We start from the raw sequence: 20,244 nt of genomic DNA, 5'->3' as shown, positions 1-20,244 counted from the left end.
CAAGATGGGTGTTGAATACTGTATAGCACAGAGAACTTTACTCAATACTCTGTAATAACCTATATAGGAAAAGAATCTGAAAAAGAATAAATATATGTATATCTATAAGTGAATCACTCTGCTGTACATCTGAAACTAATACAACACTGTAAATCAACTATACTCCAATGAAAAAAGAAGATGCGTGTTGAAGAGGCAGTAATACAGAACCTGGGAACTTTATCTAGGTTCCTAATATACAGTAAAAGAAGTTATGGCATCATGGCACTACTTAATAATAAAAGGATAATAGTATAAAGTTCTTTCTGTGAATGCTGAAAGGAAGCCCCAAACCCAGGGCTAAGATATGAAACCATTAAAATAAATGTAACCCATAGTACCTTCACTGACAAAAGAAAATCAATTACGTAACCAATCAACAGCTGAGTGGCAATCATTTAACCAGTAAACTATGTGTAGTGAATACAAACAAGTACCATGACACCAAAGTATTTAAAAACTGTCATAGTTGGGGAAATAAAACACAAACAGGCAATAATTAGAGGCCTATACTAAGTCCCATTTAATGGATACAAAATGGACAATTCAACTAATAAAAAGCAAGAGGAGTTTAGAGAAAGGAGAAACAATTAGGAAAGGATACACAAATATAGAACTTGAGGTGTGACTTACAGGATGAGTAGGATGGGAAAAGGTTCAGAGGAAGACCTGTAGGTAAGGGAAACAGAGTTAGTAAAGGCATAGAAAGGAGGATGAGCAGGGCATATGTGCCAAACAATGCTACCAACTTGTCTAAAGCAAAACACTGCCTGGGAAGAGTGGGGTAAGTAAGATGAGCTCAGATCATGGAGGGCCTTAAAGACCCTTTCACAGAACAGAGGGATTTACACTTTACAGTACGTGGTACTGTATACTCTTCAGTAAGAAGCTCAAATAGTGTTAACAGGTGGATTAGTATGGCAGCTGTAGGTGTGGAGGCTGGAGGGGGAGTGATCGGAAAGACGGTGGGGGGCGGGGAAGGGGGGAGGGAGGGGGGGAGGTGACTGCAATAGCCCAGCTGGAAGGTGATGAGCATGAGGGCTGGGGTGGTATCAATGGCAATATGGAGGGAGAAAAAGACATTCAGAGGAAAACTGACGAGGCACAGAAATCTGGCTAGTAGGGAGGATAAAGTAGATAGAAATATTGCAAACATAATAAAAATAAAACAAAACAACAGCAACTAGAACTTCCCTCTCCAGCCCCAAACTCCATTACTTTGTATCTTAAGAGACTGAAGCAAAAAATAATATGCTGTTCTAGGAACTGACATTACACAAGAAGGCTGTCTTCATTCTAGAGTGAGATAGTGAGGTTTTTTGTTTGTTTTTATTTGTAATCTGCATAATTTTGTCTTTCAGTAAAGAAGTGGAAATACTATATCTCTAGTTATGAGATCTTTGGCAGACAATCCTTCCAAAAAACTCACAACTATCTCAAAATTACAAAACAAATGTCACACTATAACATAACTGTGTGTCAGTTTTTAAAATTATGTGCAAATTTAAAAACATATCCTATTCACAACAGCAATCTATACAGGCAAGATGGAGAAGAGCATGCTAAAAGCAAATATATAATTATTTTTAATAAAAGCTTATTGAGATATAATTAACATATAAAATTCACCCTTTTGAAATGTACAATTCCCTGTTGTTGGTTTTTTTTTTTTTTTTTAGTATATTCAAAGAATCGTACAACCGTAACACTATAAAATTTTAGAACATCCCGAAAACCCTGTACCCAATGGTACTCACTCCCTATTCTCTCCTTCTCCCAGCCCTTGGCAACCACTTACCTACTTTCTGTCTCTATCATACAATTATTTTAACAGGAGGAAACCCTCAGTCATTTGTTAAGGTTTATGGATTATAATATCATTGCCAATGCTAATTATTTAAGCTGATACAAACGTGATATTGCTCATGTGTAATACTTTATACTAAAAACATTCTAATTGAATAGCAAGAAGCAAACATTTGATTCCCAGGATTCGGATGTTAACTACATGGCAAAGGCCCAACTTCAGCTGCAAAATAATAATTATCAGATAACAAAATATATTTCACAAGATTTATCCAAAACCAAGCCAAAACAAAACACTTGAGCAGCCTGGTGCCATACAGTTCTCGTGTCTGGTAAATTTCTGGCTCCCTATAAGTCACTAGGAGTTCCCAAATCACACACTAATCTTATTTTAAAATTTTGTAAGCAGGTTGCTTCAGAGTTACTGTATCTTCCCATAGACATCTTATAAATGGCATTCATAATTTTGGTGTGGCTTGTAAAAACTCAGGTTGTTTGCATTATGAAGAAGCTGAAAAATTTCTGACAGACTAATAATGAAACAAAATTATAAAAAAATAATAATAAAATATGGAACATAAAGCAAAATGGAACAAAAATGATAGTGATTAAGGATTTAGAGAATGAAGAACTACACGGAACTTTTGGGGGGAGAGCCTGAAAGGTACCTCTGAACAGTTTCAGTGCTGAGCAACTCAAGGTCTGCCTGTAGCTGGTCTAGCTTCAATAAAGTTCAGAACGAAACACAACAAGCCACTTCTCAAATAAGTATTAAAATTTTCATGGCTATAAAGCAGTGTCAAATTTCTCTCTGATTTTCTTTAAATCAACATAATAGGTAATCTATTATATAAACATTCATTATTTTGTAGGGAACCTGAAACTATTTTAATTTTTAATTTAAAGAAAGTGTGTCAGATGTCCAGTAACAGGTGCATGCATACACAGGTGGTGGTCTATGCCTACCACGGATTACTATTTGGCAATAAGAAAGCAACAAACTACTGATGCATGAAAAATGCGTGAACCTCAAAAACAAGATGTTGTGTGCAAGAAGCCAAAGAGTCTATATCCTTCCATTATTGGAAACTTTAGAACACAGGCAAACTAATCTACAGCGAAATAAAGCAGATGAGTGGTTGCTGCAGGTGGAGGGGGAGTCACTGCAGAGGGGCACGAGGGTACCTCTTTTTGGGGTGGTGGGAGCGTTCTTTATCTTGACGGGAGTGGTCCCGTAGGTGTTTGCCAAGCTATACAGTTAAAATGGGTACATTTTATACATGTAAATTGAAGCTCAATAAAAACTGATTTATGAAGGAGAAAAAGGGGGCCATAAACATTTTAATATTTCAAGCTGACCTGCATGCTAAAAGAGCTGGCCAAAGCTAATTAATGGTCCTTGGCACAGTTTTTTAATTTGCAAAATATAATGATGGACAAGAGAAAGGTGAGGACAGGTCAGATTGAGAGAGAATGATTTCCTGTGGAGTGCAGTCCCTTCGGATTAGAAGAAAGGAGGTAACAGGGTAAGAGAGTTAGGGGAGACAGGTCTTTACAATGGGCAGCCTGGTGACATTGGGGGCTGTGCCTGAGAATATTTTCGTGTTCCAGTTACAGTCCCAAGGCCTAAAAAAATAATTACAAATATTAAACAATACTAGTCAAATGCCTACTTGCATCACTTTTGTGAACGAACATCCTCGAACTCCCTGTCTTTCCTGTGCCTTGGACACACCAAGCACAGTCCCATTCCAGTATCTCTGCCCTGCCAATGCCTTCTGCTGGGTGTGTTCTCCTCTCAGACACTGTACAGCTCACCCCTTCTCCCTCCTCCCCGGATACCACTGCCACCGCCCTCCTCCGCTTTACTCTCTCTCCCCTTGCCTTCACGTAGCTTTATTTTTCTTCATAGCACGAGTCACCATCTGACCTATGATTCATTTACCATTTACCTTCCCTACTAGAATGAAGTTCCATGAGGGCGGTCTTTGTTTTGTTCACTGCTAGGACCCCTGTGTCAAGAATAGCACCTGGATTTAGCAGTGACTCCGGTATTTATCAAAGGAAAGGATGGATGAATGGATGCATGGATGGATGAATCTATGTGTGTGATGGTGGTATGAGGGAACAAGGGAGATGGTAAGGTGTTAGTACTGAGTAGGTTTCAGGGACAGAGAATTATCAATACAAAATCTTTCCCCAGTATTTCAGTTTATTGTGGTAATTGCCTTATGTTATGGAAGACGTGAGGTCACGTTTAGAAGGTGGACAAGAACACACCCACCTTACAGTACTCAGGCAGAGTGTTTAGCACCAGACCTGGTGCACAGTAACTACTCAGCAGTAGTTATTATTAAATCTGAAATAGTAATTGTCAACACAAACTAAATTAAAACTGATCTTTGTCATGTGGGCAAAGGAGAAAAATAAGAGGGAAAAGAGATCTGAAATAGAAAATAGGACTTTTCCTTTCCTCCTTTGTTAAAACTGGGGATGGTGTTCAAGTTACAGTAATTTCTGAAAGTACCATTTAAATATGGGGTATTCAGTAAATGGTTTACTACCTTACTTAGCTCTGTTAACTGAATTATATATTCTGAAAACAGAGTTTTCTTCAATGAGCTTAATGAATGTTTTCTGTTTACCATTATCGATGCTTTTACAAATATCTCCTATGCCTCCAACATGATCACGGTGCCAATGGGTCACTATGATTTCCTGGATTGCTGTGTTAAATTCCACCAGAGCCTGCTTTAAACAGCTGATGTATTCTGGAACTGCTGGTTCTCCAGTGTCAATGAGGATTCTCCTGAAAATTAAATGGAAGACAATCACACAAGTGGAACACAGAGTTAATAGCAGCATACCTCTCACACAGAGAATTTACATTAAGTTTGACACGGCATAAACTGCCTTGCTTCCAACGTGCTTGAAAACCAGCTGTGTGTTACTTCAGCTTAACTACAATCATCTCACCTTAAGAAAGTTCTTTGAAAAATCTTATAGATAAATGTGAGTCCGACTAAGGAATAAAAATGATATTGAACACTTACATAGCACTTAAAAGTAATACGGCACTGTTCTAAGGACTGTACATATTTTAACAACTGCATTCCTCATAACGACCTTTTAAGGGAGGCATTTCATTATTATAACCAGAAATTAAGTAACTTGCCCAAGGTTACTCTGCAAAGAAATGGCAGAGGCAGCATTTGAACCCAGGTGTTCTGGCGGTGGAATATGCGCTTTTATCTACTCTGCTTTTGAGATCTTCTACAACATCAAGTGTCTCAGAGATATGAAAGAATCTGATTTAATGGTATCTCTAAGGAAGCCTAGTCTTCCGCACCATATACAAAGTGGATCACTGAAGGTTTACATGGCTGCCTTACATGAAAGTGAAGGCAGCAGGGAAGCATGGGGAAGTGTCTGAGCTGCTTCCTTTTTTTTACTCAGACAACCTTATTAGTTACCTTTTTCTGCTTGTGGTTCTGAACCCCTCTTCTACTTTGTGTGCCCTTCCTCACTATTTTATGGGACGACGGTCTTTCTCTCTGAAGTTTTCTTGAAGAAATAAAGGGTGACATTTTCCTCCTCCAGAATTAACTCACCGACTTCTTAAATTCATGCTGTTTCACAGGAATCCCTTCTGAATTCAGGCTGGGGGAAGAGATGATTCGTCTTGATAAAAAGCCTCAGTCATTCTATTTGTGTATTAATTCATTGGAAACTGTTTACAAATGATCTACTATGTGCCATGCCTTTCTTGTAAGACAAAAACCCATCTTGCCCTGGGGAAACCACCTGAGTTTGTATGTTAATGATGATATCTATAACAGCAATTTCAGTACATGAACGATATTACAGACAACAGCAATTTTAGTCACCTGACTCTGGTGGATGAGTATTCAGGTAGCACAGGACTGAGGGCAGAGGGCACAAGAAAGAAAGGGAATAAAGTTTTGGGTACAGAGATCAGTCATAAACTCAGTAAGGGAACTCGGTTTTAGCAGGGCTCGGTTTCACAGGGACTTGTCCACACCGAGTCTCTGGAGGAAGCGAACTGCTTGGGCAGCACCTACAATCATTCTTCACGTGGCATAAATACAACCTCAGCTGTAAACTGGAAAAAAAAGGTTGTTTCCTCCTTAACAAACAGCAATTCTATTAATGATGTCTGTGAAGAGTCAGTGCAAGGATCAGACACTGCCATCTCCACGTGGGCTGCTCGACTTTGTCCTTCACAGCCCCAGACCATACCCCATCTCAGGAGGTCATTTCACAAGTGTAAGTTAGGCTCTCCAGGGGACAAAAGAAGAGTGGAGAAGAATCTGTACAGGTCTGTGACCAATTTATTCACTGGAGCACAGTGCCTGGCACGCAGTAACAATCTGCTGCGTGAATGGAGAAAAAAGTTCTTCAAATGATGGGGGTTAGTGGCACCAACTTCCTTGCTTAGGTATTTTATATCAGTAGATATCAATATTAAGATAGCTATTAAATGGTCTCTGTCAATTTGCTGTCCCTTAAGTACTTTCTGAGCACCTACTATAAACCCAGAATTATCTGGATGTTATAAGGGAGGCAGAAGTGAGTAAAATAATAGCTAACGTGCTTTCCACAGGCTAGAATTTAAGTGCTTTAGATACAAATTTTCACTTAAATGTCACTAAATCCTCATAACATCCTTCTGAGGTGAGTAATGTATAGATAAGGAACCTGAAGCTTAGAGAATCAACTGTCCTGTCCAAAGCCACAAGCCAGGATTTGGATCTACATAATCAGAGCCCAGCATCTTAAGCCCAACTAGTCCACAAGACTGCCTTTTCCTATTAAGAGGAAACAGTATACTTGCCCTCAAGGTATTTACAATTTTGATAGTAAAGATTAAAACTGCATCTTTCCGAGGTTCTTAGGCACAGGAGGAACGTGCAAACACTCTTTGGAAGATCTGGCTATTACCGGTCCATTCAAATATTTATTGAATACCTCTGTACTAGGCATCACAGCAAGTCTGAGTGCTATAGGGAAATTCCTTTGGCATCCATGGGCTGATCAGAATGAGGAGGGAAGACTGGTTAAAAACTGCAGTCATCCAGCAGTAACAGAATCCTAACAGGGCAAATGAAGGGGGAAAGGGAATGCTCATTCATTCAGCAAATATTTACTGTACCATGTACACGGCTCTGTGCTAGATGCCAAGCACAGAGTAATAAATAAGCCTTCACTGAACTTTATTCTAGTGGGGAGTGGAGTTGGGGAAAGACATTAAGCTTCTTCTTACATGCAAAAAGTCACTTTATTATTGAGATACGGGCCATGAAAAGTATGCAATGTTAAGGCTGTGTATTACATTAACCTAATACAGTCTAAGGGGTCAGTGAAGGCTTTATTGAGGAAACAATACTTTGAGCTCTAAAGGATGAGTGAGGTTGGCTGGGTGAAGAGAAGGATAAGTGGGAAACAGAGGAAAGCAGGCGGAGTGGATACAGCCTATATGGCAAGGATGGGAGAGAAGCTTGACTCAGGATGGTGAGACAGAGGGGAGACCAGAATATTGCAAGGCCTTCTAATTTCCATTTTCCAAAGACTACGGCTCTGTTATGCTGGTGAGTCACAAAGTTTTAACTGCAGCCAGGCACATCTCTTCTGTGACTTCTGATGTCAACTGAATTGCCACACCCTTTTGAAACCTCTCTTGACAGTGACTAGGTTAAAATCTTTAATTATATTGTCCCAGAACTCTAGACTTACTCTTCATTGGTCTCGTTAAATATTAAATTATATATCCATTTTGGGGACTATATGGTGTTTTTGTTTTTTTGGCCACACTGGCTAGTGGGGTCTTAACTCCCCAACCAGGGACTGAATGCAGGCCCTTGGCAGTGAAAGCATGGAGTCCTAACCTCTGAATTCCTAGCCAGGGAATTCCCTGTGAGCTATTTGATTTATGGTATCTACAATTCTCCAAGTCAAGTGAAAGCAAAGCTATTGTTATGTATGTATTTTTTTACCAAGTTCATGGGACACTTCTAGTGTATTGCCTGAGACACAGTAGGCACTTGGACATTTTTCTACTATGAATGAAAGAAGGCTTTCTTTTTTTTTAAAATCAAATCACACTTAAAACAGTCAAGTAAGAAATATTATATCAACAAAAACTTAAAAAGAAATGCCAGAGGTGTTTTAAATATTAAAGGGCAACTTAATCAAGACCAAGCTGTATTAATACTTTATAAACAGACCTCATTAAGCATACTGCGAGGAAAAAAAAGTTTCACTTTTCACCTACATACAATAACTTCCCTTGAAATGTCACTTTGAAGCTCCTCCCATTAAGGATTGCAGTCTGTTTACTCATCCTTTGGGTATGGATTTACACTGGGTTTTCCTGCGGCTAATAGACTGACATCAAAGTGATGGCTTGATGTTTGTAGGCCTCAGCCTCCAGATCTTTACATGCTTCCTCTCACTCCACCGGAACCCTAAAACTAGCCAGTGAATAAGCGAGGCTACCCTGCTGCAGGATAAGCAACCAGCACACAAAAAACAAAACCCCCAAAATACTACTTTGGCTACGTGGGGGAGAATGGACTGAACAGGGACAAAAGTAGATGCAGAGAAGCCAGGTAAAGGCTTTTATTTTAAAAGCCTGAACAAGAGTTGTACTGGCTTGGGCTGGGTGACAGCAGTGGAAATGTTGAGATCTTCATTATAGCTTGGAAATGTATGCGCAGGAAGCAAAGAAAAATGTCAAGGAGGGTATTTAAGAATTTGCCTTGAACAAATGTGGGGATGGTTCTGTTTACCAAGATTTGGATGCCTGGAAGAAGACCACTGGGTAACAATGAGTTTCAAGTGGCTGTGAGGCATCCAGCTAGATTTAAGAAAGCCAGTGGGCTATCCCAGTCTGAAGATGTAGCTTGGATCTGTCTATACCGGAGCTGTAAATTTGGAAATTATTAATGAATAAAACAGGGGAAGCCAAGGAAGTAGACAAGATCCCCAAGGCAGAGAATGTAACAATGAGAACGGAAGAAAGAGTAGGACTGCCTCGTGAAGAACTCAAACACTTAAAATATCTGGCAAAGAGGATGATTCTATAAATGAGATTGTATAAGAGTACCTGGAGAAGTGAGAGGAAACCAGGAGAAGGCAGTGTTAGCAAATCAAGGAGGGTGTGGTCAAGACCGTCAAAAGATATTGAAATTCAAATACAATGGGGATGGAAAAATGCCATTAGGTTTAGTGATACTGGAGCCATCTGTGATATTAGTGGAACAGATGGATACCAATATCGGAACCACTCACTTGGACCCAATTAATATTCATTTCTAGCCACCTAACATCTACTTTATACAGCAGAGCACAGCATTTGTATTAACTTATTCTAGGTCAACTGCATGGGCTCATCATCATCTCCCTCCCTCCCATCTATGACTGATGCCACTGTCCATTCGACGCCCTAAATTTATATGAGCAGTCGTCTAAGCAGTGTAAGACGGAAGACTGTGAATCTGCTCTTCCCTTAGTCAGTTTCAGGTTCCTCATATCTTTTAGCACCACCACTTCGCCACGCTGAGTGTGATTCTTGTGTTTAAAGATACAGTATGGATTTTTCATACAACATGGCCCCTGAATGCAAGCAAACTTCTTCATCTGGTTTTCAAACAGAGCCAGCCATCTGTCTCATTGCTGGAAAAAAAGCAGGCTGTGCTGAACTCATGGAGATAGTACACTGATCTCCAACAAAGTGTTTTCCTGAGAGACTTTTCTAGGATAATTTTGACTATATGCAATTTTCATCTTAGGTACTGACTTTTAGAGCTCGTTTAAGATGACACACTGAAAAGTGAAGAGCATACCTATGGACTTCCTAGGTGAGGGAGTCTCAGCCAACCCAGACTCTATGCTAGATATCAGGTATTTTTTTCTGTTTAATTTTCTGGTCTCCTAGATTCTGGAAGCAGCTTAAAGCTCTGACCCTGCCTTGTTTACCCTGGACTCAACTTTTTGCTTTCTGCTTGATGTGCAATACATCCAAACCCTCCATCCTGCTGTTTCTAAAACTGTAATTTACCAGAAAAAGGCAAATACAGTGGATACTTCAAATGAAAACCCAATAAACTATACTTATATTAATACTCTTTTTAGTAATCAACTGTATTTTCCTAATTGTAACCCGTCCAGACTGAACAATTAAATTCTAGACTCAAGGGGAACTATATCTTATTTCCATCTTTTATTATCTAGAGTATACTAAAGACTAAGTACCATACAAAAATTGCTCAATGCACTTAATGTGCAGTAAATCACGTCCCCATTTCTGCATAATTCCATTAAACAGTGCATCTGAACAAGAAAAAAAATCTCTGAAATACAGACAGGTTATTTCAATAACAGAATAATTTAAATAAGGCCACACAACTAACAAAAAACTTAGTTGGCTCCTTTCTCCCAAGGGCTAGGGGGGCTCAATTTGAAGCAAGAAAATCCTGCCCTCTGCTGCTGAGTTAAGAAAAAGGCCTCAGCACAAGGAATCGCTTTTGCGAACGGAAGTTAAACTCTGGGCGAAAACACCAGTGAAAGTCACGTGTGGGAAATAAACGCTTCCCTGGATTCTTTTTTTTTTTTTCAGCTCTTTATTGGAATATAATTGCTTTACACTCTTGTGCCAGCTTTCGAGGTACACCAAAGTGGATCAGCTGTATTTATACATATAACTCCAGGTGATCCTAGTTTCTCAACAACTTAAAAACTCTCACCCTGGCATTCAATATCAATGTAAACTGGGTCTCAAAATTTACACTAAATGGTTTTCATTAGCCATTTGTAAGTTAGGGAGTTGACTTCCCGGGGTGGTCGTGATTTAGGGGAGGTCCTCAATCGGGGCGTCCGCGGGTGTTCCCGCCCGGCTCGGGGCGCAGAGCCTCTCTGCCCGCGGCCAGCAGTCCTCGCAGCCACACCTCCGTGAGGCCCGCGGGCTAGCATGTATAACGGGGAGTGGGGAGAACGTTTACCTGGGGCCGGTCCCCACCAGATAGGTGTTGGTGCCCTGCAGGGTCATGGGACCCGGGTTACAACCCAGGACGCGGATCACCCGACTGGACAGCCGCTCGATGCGCTGCAGTGTGGCAGCCATCTCCGTTTCTGCCTCTCGCCGGCGCTGGGCAAGCAGGGCTGCCGGAGTGCAGAAAAAGTAACAAGGCCGAGGGCGGGGCCGGCAGTCAGGTGACGCCGCGCTTGCGGAGCGGTGCAGTCATTCGGCGGCTGGGGCTGGGGCAGAGGTCATGTGATGCCGCGCGAGCTGCAGGGGAGGGTGGGGGACTTCAGCATCCATGCCGCGGAGCGGGCGGGGGCGGCGAGCACGTGACGACACGCGAGCCGCGCGCGCGATGGGCGGGGAGTCGGCTGCTGTGCGAGGGGCGGGGCCTGCGGCCACGTGACGCTGCCGGGGTTTCGCGGGCGGCAGCGCGAGGGAGTTCGCAGGCGCGTGGCCCGAGGCGGCGTGAGGCGAGGCTGGGCCCTGGCCCGGCGAGAGCTTTCGCCTGTCACAGAGGCTGGTGCCTTCGCAGGAGTTTGTGTCCAGCCAGGCGAGTTCATTCAAGTGCACGAGAGACATTTTAACCTGGGAAGTCTTGTGATGGAGCAAGGGGCAGGCAGGTTTGGGGTTAGTTACTGAATACCTAAATGCTGGGAAGGCTCGCTCCTCGGGTTCTCAGGCGAGGGGGGTGTGTGTGTGTACGGGGGAACCTGTTTATCTTTTATAAGAAATAGAAGTCATGAAGGTTTATTTAGCTCTCAGTGCTGTGCTAAGTGCCTTGCACAACCACTATTTCATTTAATCTTCACAACATGACGAGGAAGGCACTATTTTTACGTCCCTTTTACAAACGCAAAACGGAGATCTGGGGACTTGCCCAGGTGACAGTTCTGTGAACCCAGCCCTGTGTCTGAAGCCTCGTTCGTCTGCCTGCTTTGCACCAACACCTGCCCCTGGTCTCGGCAGCTTCAAGGAGCTCCGCTCCCTCCTTGTGCCACTTGCCTACCCAGAGGACGAGGGCGGCCTTGTGGGGGGGGGGGGGGCGGGGGCGGGGGCGGCGGGGCCGGGAGGGGAGGTTTTTGTCTAAGACGTAAAGGACTTATTTTTCTTTGTAAGGAGTCCTTTTCTAATCTGTTGAGCATTAATTAACCGTCTCCATTAAAAAAAAAATCGAGTTACAGTTTACTTAAAAGGAAATTCACAGATCCCATGATCAGCTGCATCCAGTTATAGCAATTGTATGTAACCACCACCCCAGAAGCTATGGAACATAACTACTGTCCCAGCTCAGCCCTTTCTCAAAAGAAGTGAGAAATTTTTTTTTTAAGGTCTTTATTGGAGTATGATTGCTTCACACTGTTGTGGCAGTTTTTGCTGTACAGCAAAGTGAATCAGCTGTATTTCTACATACATCCCCATATCCCCTCCCTCCCCCACTCCTTTCCACCTTCCCTATTCCAGCCCTTTAAGTCATCACCCATGATCCAGTTGGTCTTGTGTTATGCAGCAGCTTCCCACTAGGTATCTATTTTACATTTAGTGGTATATATATGTGAATGCTACCCTCTTGCTTCGTACCAGCTTCCACTTGGGCATCCACCTCCCCCCCCCCCCCCCCCCCCCCCCGCCCAAGTCCGTTCACTACATCTGCATCTTTATTCTTGCCCTATCACTGGATTCATCTGTACCATATTTTTAGGTTACATATGTGTGAGTTAGCATATGGTATTTGTTTTTCTCTTCTCTTTCTGGCTTACTTCACTCTGTATGATAGACTCTAGGTCCATCCACCTCACTACAGATAACTCAATTTCATTCCTTCTTATGGCTGAGTAATATTCCATTGTACATATGTGCCACATTTTCTTTATCTGTTCATCTGTTGATGGTCATTTAGGTTGCTTCCATGTTCTGGCGATTGTAAATAGCGCTGCAATGAACATTGTGGTATGTTTCTTTTTGGATTATGGTTTTCTCAGGGCATGTGCCCAGTAGTGGGATTGCTGGGTCATGTGGTAGTTCTATTTTTAGCTTTTTAAGGAACCTCCATACTGTTTTCCATAGTGGCTGTACCAACTTACATTCCCACCAACAGTGCAGGAGGGTTCCCTTTTCTCTGCACCCTCTCCAGCATTTATTGTTTCTAGGTTTTTTGATGATGGCCATTCTGACCAGTGTGAGGTGATACTTCATTGTAGCTTTGACTTGCATTTCTCTAATGATTAGCAATGTTGAACATCTTTTCATGTGTTTTTTAGCCATCTGCATGTGGAAGTGAGAAATTGATACGAGATGTTTGTGGTTCTAAAATTTAGGACATGCTTTTTTTGGGGGGGGTGAGGGCCCTGTGTTGGGTCTTAATTGTTGCCCACAGGCTTTCTCTAGTTGTGGTGAGCGGGGGCCACCCTTTGTTACGGTGTGCAGGCTTCTCATTGTGGTGGCCTCTCTTGTTGGAGCTTGGGCTCCAGGCAGGCGCTCCCAGTAGTTGTGGCACATGGGCTAAAGCTGTTCCACAGCATGTGGGATCCTCCAGGACAAGGGATTGAACCCATGTCCCTTGCATTAGCAGGCAGATTCTTAGTCACTGAGCCACCAGGGAAGTCCCAGGACTTGCATTTTTAACATCCATTTTTAGCAGTTATTTCTGAAGAAAGGACTGTTGCTATTTATATGGTATTTATTTTACAAATTATCAGTTTAATACTCCACATTTCTTGAAAACATACCTGGATTATGTGTGACAGATTTCTTTGCCTGTGTCTCAAAGATCTATTTTTAATGGAAATATGTTTCAAAAACCTTCATTGGAAATAATGATGTAAATTATCCCCTTTGCAATGGGAAGGCAAGCAATAGTCTTTTAAAAATTGCTTGGAAGAACCATCAGAATTCCCTATATCAGGCATTTTCAGCTTACCAATATTTATTTGTCTGCTGTCAAGTCATAGCTCTTCAGGCAAAAAGCAGTTTTCCCTTTTTATTTTTTTATTTTTTAGTTTTCCCTTTTTAAAAACTCTCTGCTGTAAGGTCAGCAAACCTTTGAGAAGAGGGTCAAACTAATTATGTGGGCACCTCCATTCTCTTGTCTGTTAGATTTTTTTTTCTTTTTTAATAGAATTTCCCTTGTGCCTTCCATCCAGATTTCATTTAATTCATTGCCAAACTTTTCACTGGGTAGATGAAGAAATGGGCCCAACAAATAATTTAAAAGTTAAGTGACTTGAGTAGAATCACAGAAGGAGACATTAGACACTAGCAGAAGAGCAGGAACAGAGGGTGATGAACTTGGTTTAGACCAGTTTAAATTGAGGTGATTGTGGGATATCTCAGTAAAGAGATCTACAGACAGGTATATGGGTTGAGCGCAGAAGAAAGATATAGGCTACAGATAGAAAATTGAGTCTTTGTGAATGTGTGTAGCAATGTGACTTGAAATTTAAGTTTCTCCCCAAGAAATAAAACCAATGATTTTTACATTCTATTCAGTTACGTTTACAATAATTTATCATCTACCTATAACATGTAAAGTATTGTTGTAGATGTGTGGGGGAGTGTGTTAAAATGTATAAGATAATTAGCTTTCTAGAGGCTTATTACCAGGAAGGAGGTGTTTATGATCTTATTTTAAAGCATATCCTTGAGAAGTATCACTAAAGGGATGGGATTGCAAGGAGGAAGGAGAGAATCAAATTGATTGCGAAGATCTGGAAAAACTTAAAGGTGGTGGGTTTTGAGCTGATTCTTAAAGATTGATAGAACTTTTTCAGGTAGATGGAGGTAGAAGTAAGTAGTAAATAATCTTGAGCAAAGGCTTGGAAATAGAAGAACTGTAATGTTTATTTTGGAAATAGAAACCAACAATCATATGTTGTTGGGGCATAGGGTTTGTGAAGGTAGACAGTTTGAAAAAATAGGTAGTATCCGTTAATGATAAATTCTTTATTAGAGTATTTCAAATTCAAGAATTTCTCTCCTTTTCAAACATGAATTGTCTACTTAGATATACTGTGAGGCAAGTTGTGTTTTTCTTTTTTTTTTTTGAGGCAACGAATACGACTTTATTCGGAAACCCAGCAGATGGAGAAGATGGCAGACTGGTGCCTCCTAAAAACCATCTTGCAAATTGTATTTTCTTAAAACTTAATTGATAATACAGTAAATGCTTGTAACCTAGTCAACCTGTAAAAGGAGCCATGTAATTCCTTCTCCTAATGTGATAGTTAAAAAGGGGTGTGCTGTAGTCATAATGATATAGACTCTGTTATCACTGGATTAGAAAATCCCACATATGACTAATAGGTGATTTCAGTTTCATTTTAGTTTCGATCTTCAAGGTTTACACACCCCTTAATTATGCTTGTTTTCAGTGAAGAAGAAATAAAAGATTCCCAGGATGAAGCTTTTCCGGAAGAGACTTTGAGTTGAAGGCTTTTTATATGTGACAAGTAAGTCTATATTTTGTGTTAAATTTTATTGACAAATGAAAGTTTGCTAGTTTGTACTTCTTTCAAGTATCTTTATTGGGAAGAGAAGAGATCGCCTACAGCAGGCAAAGGTTATATATATTTGGCTGGCAGCCAGGTAGCCACAGCTGGGTTGACCTCTAAATGAAGTTGTGTTGAAACTGTCCTATTAAGTCAGTAAGTGTCCTGAATTTTCTAAGTGAAGTCAGATTTTGTAGGTGGCATTATTTCTGCTAAGCTGGTGTTGGAACAGTGATCAAATGTAGGGATAAAGATAAGTATCCTTCATACAAGTTATATAACTATATGGTCATTGAAAGAGCTGCAGGCCCTTTCTTATGAGAGCTACTATATTTATTAAGTACTTTGCTATGTAGTTTTCTTTCCAGTTGGTGTTATGTTCTGCTTCACTAAATTAGGAATTTAGAAGTTGCCAGATCAGATTAGTTTATAGCGTCTGATGTTCTTCCAATAATGCAATTTCTAAGTTTCTTAGAAATTATTTTTTCCCATCTTGTAAATCTTGTCTCAGAATGGCTAGTATTTTCCTTATCCATGCGAGGTAATGGAAGCTGTCTTTGTGGGGAAAGTGATGAAGAAATGCACACATGGAGGTCTACCTCGTTTTATTGGACTTTGCTTTATTGAGCTTCTCGGATATTGTGGTTTTTACAAATTGAAGGTTTTGACAACCCTGCATCAAGCAAGTTGACCAGCGCCATTTTTCTAACAGCATTGCTCCCTTTGTGTCACATTTTGGTAATTCTCACAATATTTAAAACTTTTTCATTATTGTTATATTTGTTATGTATTGTTATGGTGATCTGTGATCAGTGATCTTTAACTCTTTTTTATTTTTAATATTTATTTGCTTATTTATTTGGCTGTGCCGGATCTTAGTTGTGGCACGTGGGATCTTTAGTTGTGGCATGCAAACTCTTAGTTGCAGCATGTGGGATCCAGTTCCCTGACCAGGGATTGAAACCGGGCCCCCTGCAGTGGAAGCATGGAGTCTTAGCCACTGGAGCACCGGGCTAGTCCCAGTGATCTTTTACTCTTGCAAAAAGATTTTGACTTTTTGAAGGCAAGGATCATGGTTAGCATTTTTTAGCAATAAAGTATTTTTACATTGATATATACATTTTTTTAGACACAATGTGTACTTAATGCACACACTTTTAGACGTAATTGCGCACTTAATAGGCTACAATATAACATAACTTTTATATGCACTGGGAAACTAAAAAATCTGTGTGACTCACTTCTTGCGATATTTGCTGTATTGTGGTGGTCTGGAACCAAACCCGCAGTATCTCTGAAGTGTGCCTGTATATTAAAATCAGTTTACTCATTAGTGATAACTCACCTAAATACCAACATCACTAAGCCTCATTTCTATGATCTGTAAAATGGGACCAGTGATACCTTTCTTATAGAAATTTGTGAGAATTAAATAAAGTTTGTAAAACACGTCACACCTAGTAAATACTCAGCAGTGGTAGCTACTGTTCTTACTATCTATTCTTGCACTATATATGGCAATATTTTTTTTCCTAGATAGTAAAGCTTAAGAAATTACATTTTTTTTTAGCTGATGTTAAAACAGGATTTGGATACACATTAAACACACCCAATATAACCATGTTAAGGAATCTGGCAATATTTTGTGGAATTTTGCTCCACATGCTCAAAATCTAGTACATTACACTTCCAAACTCGCTGTTCCTTCTACCTGGCAAGCTTTTCCATACGACAGCCACATGGCTAATTTCATTACTCAGATGCCACCTTCTTAGTGAGGCCTGCTTTGACCATTCTAATTAAAATTGCAACCTGTGATGCACCTGCCTCTACTCCAACTTCTGATTTCCTGTAACATGCTCTGTTCTTGCACTTATCACCTAATATGATATCTAATTTACTTACTGTTTTTATCATTAATTGACTGTCTTTCTCTGCTAGGATGTAAGTTCCACAATGGCAGGGATTTTTGTTTCTTTTGTCACATGATATATCACAAGAGCTTAAAATATCACATGGTAGGTTTAAGTAAATATTCAATTAATTCAATTAAACAGAACCTTTTGATTAAATCTCATCCTCCTAAACTCCATGCTTATACTGGGCATGATGTCTTCATTTTAAGATAAGAAACTTATTGCAGGGAGATTCGTGGCCTGCTAGATTGGAAATATTCAGATTTTAAAATTATTTTTCCATCCTGCCAGCAGGATGGTGCCAGCAGGCCACAACATTCTTGACAGGAAAAGTTGTGATAATGAGCTTTCGTTTTTTTCTATAAGAAGAGTGAAATATCTTAATATTATTCTGAAGACTTGTAAACAAAATACTTTTAAGTGCTAAAATGACAGGAACACTGATAAATACTAGGTTGTGTATATTTTAAAGTAACACTTTCCCCTCCTAGTTTTTAAAGTAATAAATATTTTTTATTTATTTTATTTTTTTATTTTTAGTAATAAATATTTTTTATAGAACACATAGGGTGTTAGTCTACTCAGGCTGCCTTAACAGAATACAGTAGACTGGGTGGGGCTTCCTAGGTGGTGCAGTGGTTAAGAATCCGCCTGCCAATGCAATAGACTGGGTGGCTTAAACAATAGAAATTATTTTTTCTCAGTTCTGGAGGCTAAAAGTCCAACATCAAGGTGCCAGCAGGGTTGGTTTCTGGTGAGGCCTCTTTCTTTGCGTTGCAGATGGCTCCTTTCTTGCTGTGTCCATGGCCTTTCCTCTGTGTGTATATGTTTGGGAGTGGGAGGGTGCGAGATAGATCTCTGGTGTCCCCTTCCTTTCTTATAAGGACACCAGCCCTGTTGGATTAGGGACCCATCCTTGTAACTTCTTTTAACTTTATTACCACTGTAAAGGCCTATCTCTAGATTCAGTCACATTGAGGGTTAGTACTTCAACTTGTGGATTTCAGGGGGGAGCTATTCAGCCCATAAATATAGAAAAGAATGAAGAAGAAAAAAATCGTCTATAATATGATTAATTCCCCAGATAAAACCACTGTTGTTATTTTTTGTATTTCTCCAGTCATATTTCCTTTGCATTTTCAAAGCTTTGAGATTATAACATAGTATTTTTCACTTAACACTCTTTAAAGTGAAGTCAAAGATTGCAAACTCAGATGCTTACAGATATGAGGCAGACAGGCAGGATAATCATGATAACTAACAGTTATTAAGCCTTAACTATGCCAAGTACTTTCCTAGAGGTTTGTATGTATTGTATATATAATCTTTCTTAACCTTCACAACCCTCTGAGGTATATACCATTATTATCTTCATATTTCAGGTGAAGAAAATAAGGCATAGGGAGGTAAAAGAATATATTTCAGGACACATAGCTAGTATGTAGCTGTATTAGCATTGAGACCTAGCTGTTGAAGTGACTGGAGTGGGGTGGCTGGCTACTGTGGTGAATGTGAAAGAGCCTGCCCCATCTGGAGGGATACCCACTGCTCATGAAGAAATGATAGTCTACTGTAGCAAATCTTTGAGTTTTTTAATAGCGGTGAAAAATCTGGATTTTTATATGAAATGTTGGAAATTAAAGAAACCACTGTTGAGTCAGACAGATCTTGTTTGCAGATTGCATTCAGCTTATGTTTATAAAATAAGGTTCATAATAGTAATATCTATCTCCTAAGTTTGATGTAAGAATTAAATGAGGATATTTTATGTACAGCATTTAGCTCAATGCCTGGCATGTAGTGCTCAGTAAATGTTAGCTATTATTAGTATAATAAATATTTTCTCCAGTCATCAAAATTCTTTATAAATATCATTTACTATTGTTTTTATTTTAAGAAATTATGTAATACATTAGTACATGTCTGTTGTAAAAAACTCAAACAATATGAAAGAATATTTAAAGATTGAAATTGCATTTGCTTCCTACTCCCAACTCCTTTCCCCTTTCCATGTATAATTAAAAACCATATATGCTATATTTATCCTTCTGGTACTTGCTTTTTTCACTTAATGTGTCTTGGAGATCTTCAAGTCAGTTTATACAAAGCTACTTAACTCTTTTTAAAGGTTGCATGGTGTATTCTTTAGTATGGATGTACCATAATTCTATGATTTATTGAACTAGGCTTGTCATTTGGGTTGTTTTCAATTTTTTTGCTGTTCAGAAAAATGTTCTGCAAAGAGCATATATCTTTGTGCACATTTGTAAATATTTTTCTAGGTTTAATTCTTAGATGGAACTACTGAATCAAAGCATATTAAGAATTTTCACAGCTACTGTACCTTTGTTAAATATATTTTTAGTAGCTTTGTAATATTCCACTTTATGAACCTACCGTTATTTATTAATTCCTCTTGTTGATGCATTTAGATTATTTCCAGTTTTTTTGCCACTGTAAATGGTCCTGTGGTAAATATCTTTGTGAGTAGGTTATATTTTTTAAAAGGTAAGTAGTCTGAGAGGAAGTTGTCAACTATTAAGTATATTTCTGACACTTTACTTTCCTGAAGCTATATATTATAAAAACTATATTTAGTGGTAATATATTATTTTTAGAAAAATTGGAGCTTTGAGAAAGTCATGGCCTAGGGTTTTTAGTATTATACTCAAGAATTTTAGAATCTTTTATATTTCATTTTAGGTGTTGTCATCTGTAATGAAGAACACAGTGAAACAGAAGATTGAATAAAGCCTTGTAACAACTGGATTAGAGGTTTAGAAAAGAAAGTTAAAATTAGTTAAAATTTTAAAAAAGTTAAAATTTCATAATATTTATTCTTTCTTTTAAATAGATTTAGGGAGTAGAAATTAAAATTCAGTGCTACACCAAAGGATGCACTAATATTCTGCTTTTTTTCTCTTTATATGAGAGGAGGAGGTAGATAACCAAGAGA

The 20,244-nt window shown here is 39.5% G+C and overlaps 1 protein-coding gene across 2 annotated transcripts in view; it reads right to left on the bottom strand.

Moving 5' to 3' along the window:
- The window catches only part of LACTB2 (lactamase beta 2), a 40,709-nt gene extending 29,632 nt beyond the window's left edge, over nt 1–11,077 (bottom strand). The window contains exons 1-3 of one of the 2 annotated variants that reach the window (XM_057736236.1): nt 10,866–11,077; nt 4,491–4,654; nt 673–708 (exon numbers count right to left, since the gene is read on the bottom strand). In XM_057736236.1, the coding sequence (XP_057592219.1) occupies nt 673–708; nt 4,491–4,654; nt 10,866–10,987 (322 nt within the window). In that variant the 5' untranslated portion in view covers nt 10,988–11,077. The remainder of the gene's footprint in view (nt 1–672; nt 709–4,490; nt 4,655–10,865) is intronic. The other variant, XM_057736237.1, reaches the window with a different exon arrangement.
- Between the last annotated feature and the right edge of the window lie 9,167 nt (nt 11,078–20,244).

The sequence above is a fragment of the Hippopotamus amphibius genome, chromosome 5 (assembly GCF_030028045.1).
Source record: "Hippopotamus amphibius kiboko isolate mHipAmp2 chromosome 5, mHipAmp2.hap2, whole genome shotgun sequence".
Taxonomy (NCBI): domain Eukaryota; kingdom Metazoa; phylum Chordata; class Mammalia; order Artiodactyla; family Hippopotamidae; genus Hippopotamus; species Hippopotamus amphibius.
Note: the sequence above shows the minus strand (reverse complement) of the source record. Positions and strands in the feature narration are given on the sequence as shown.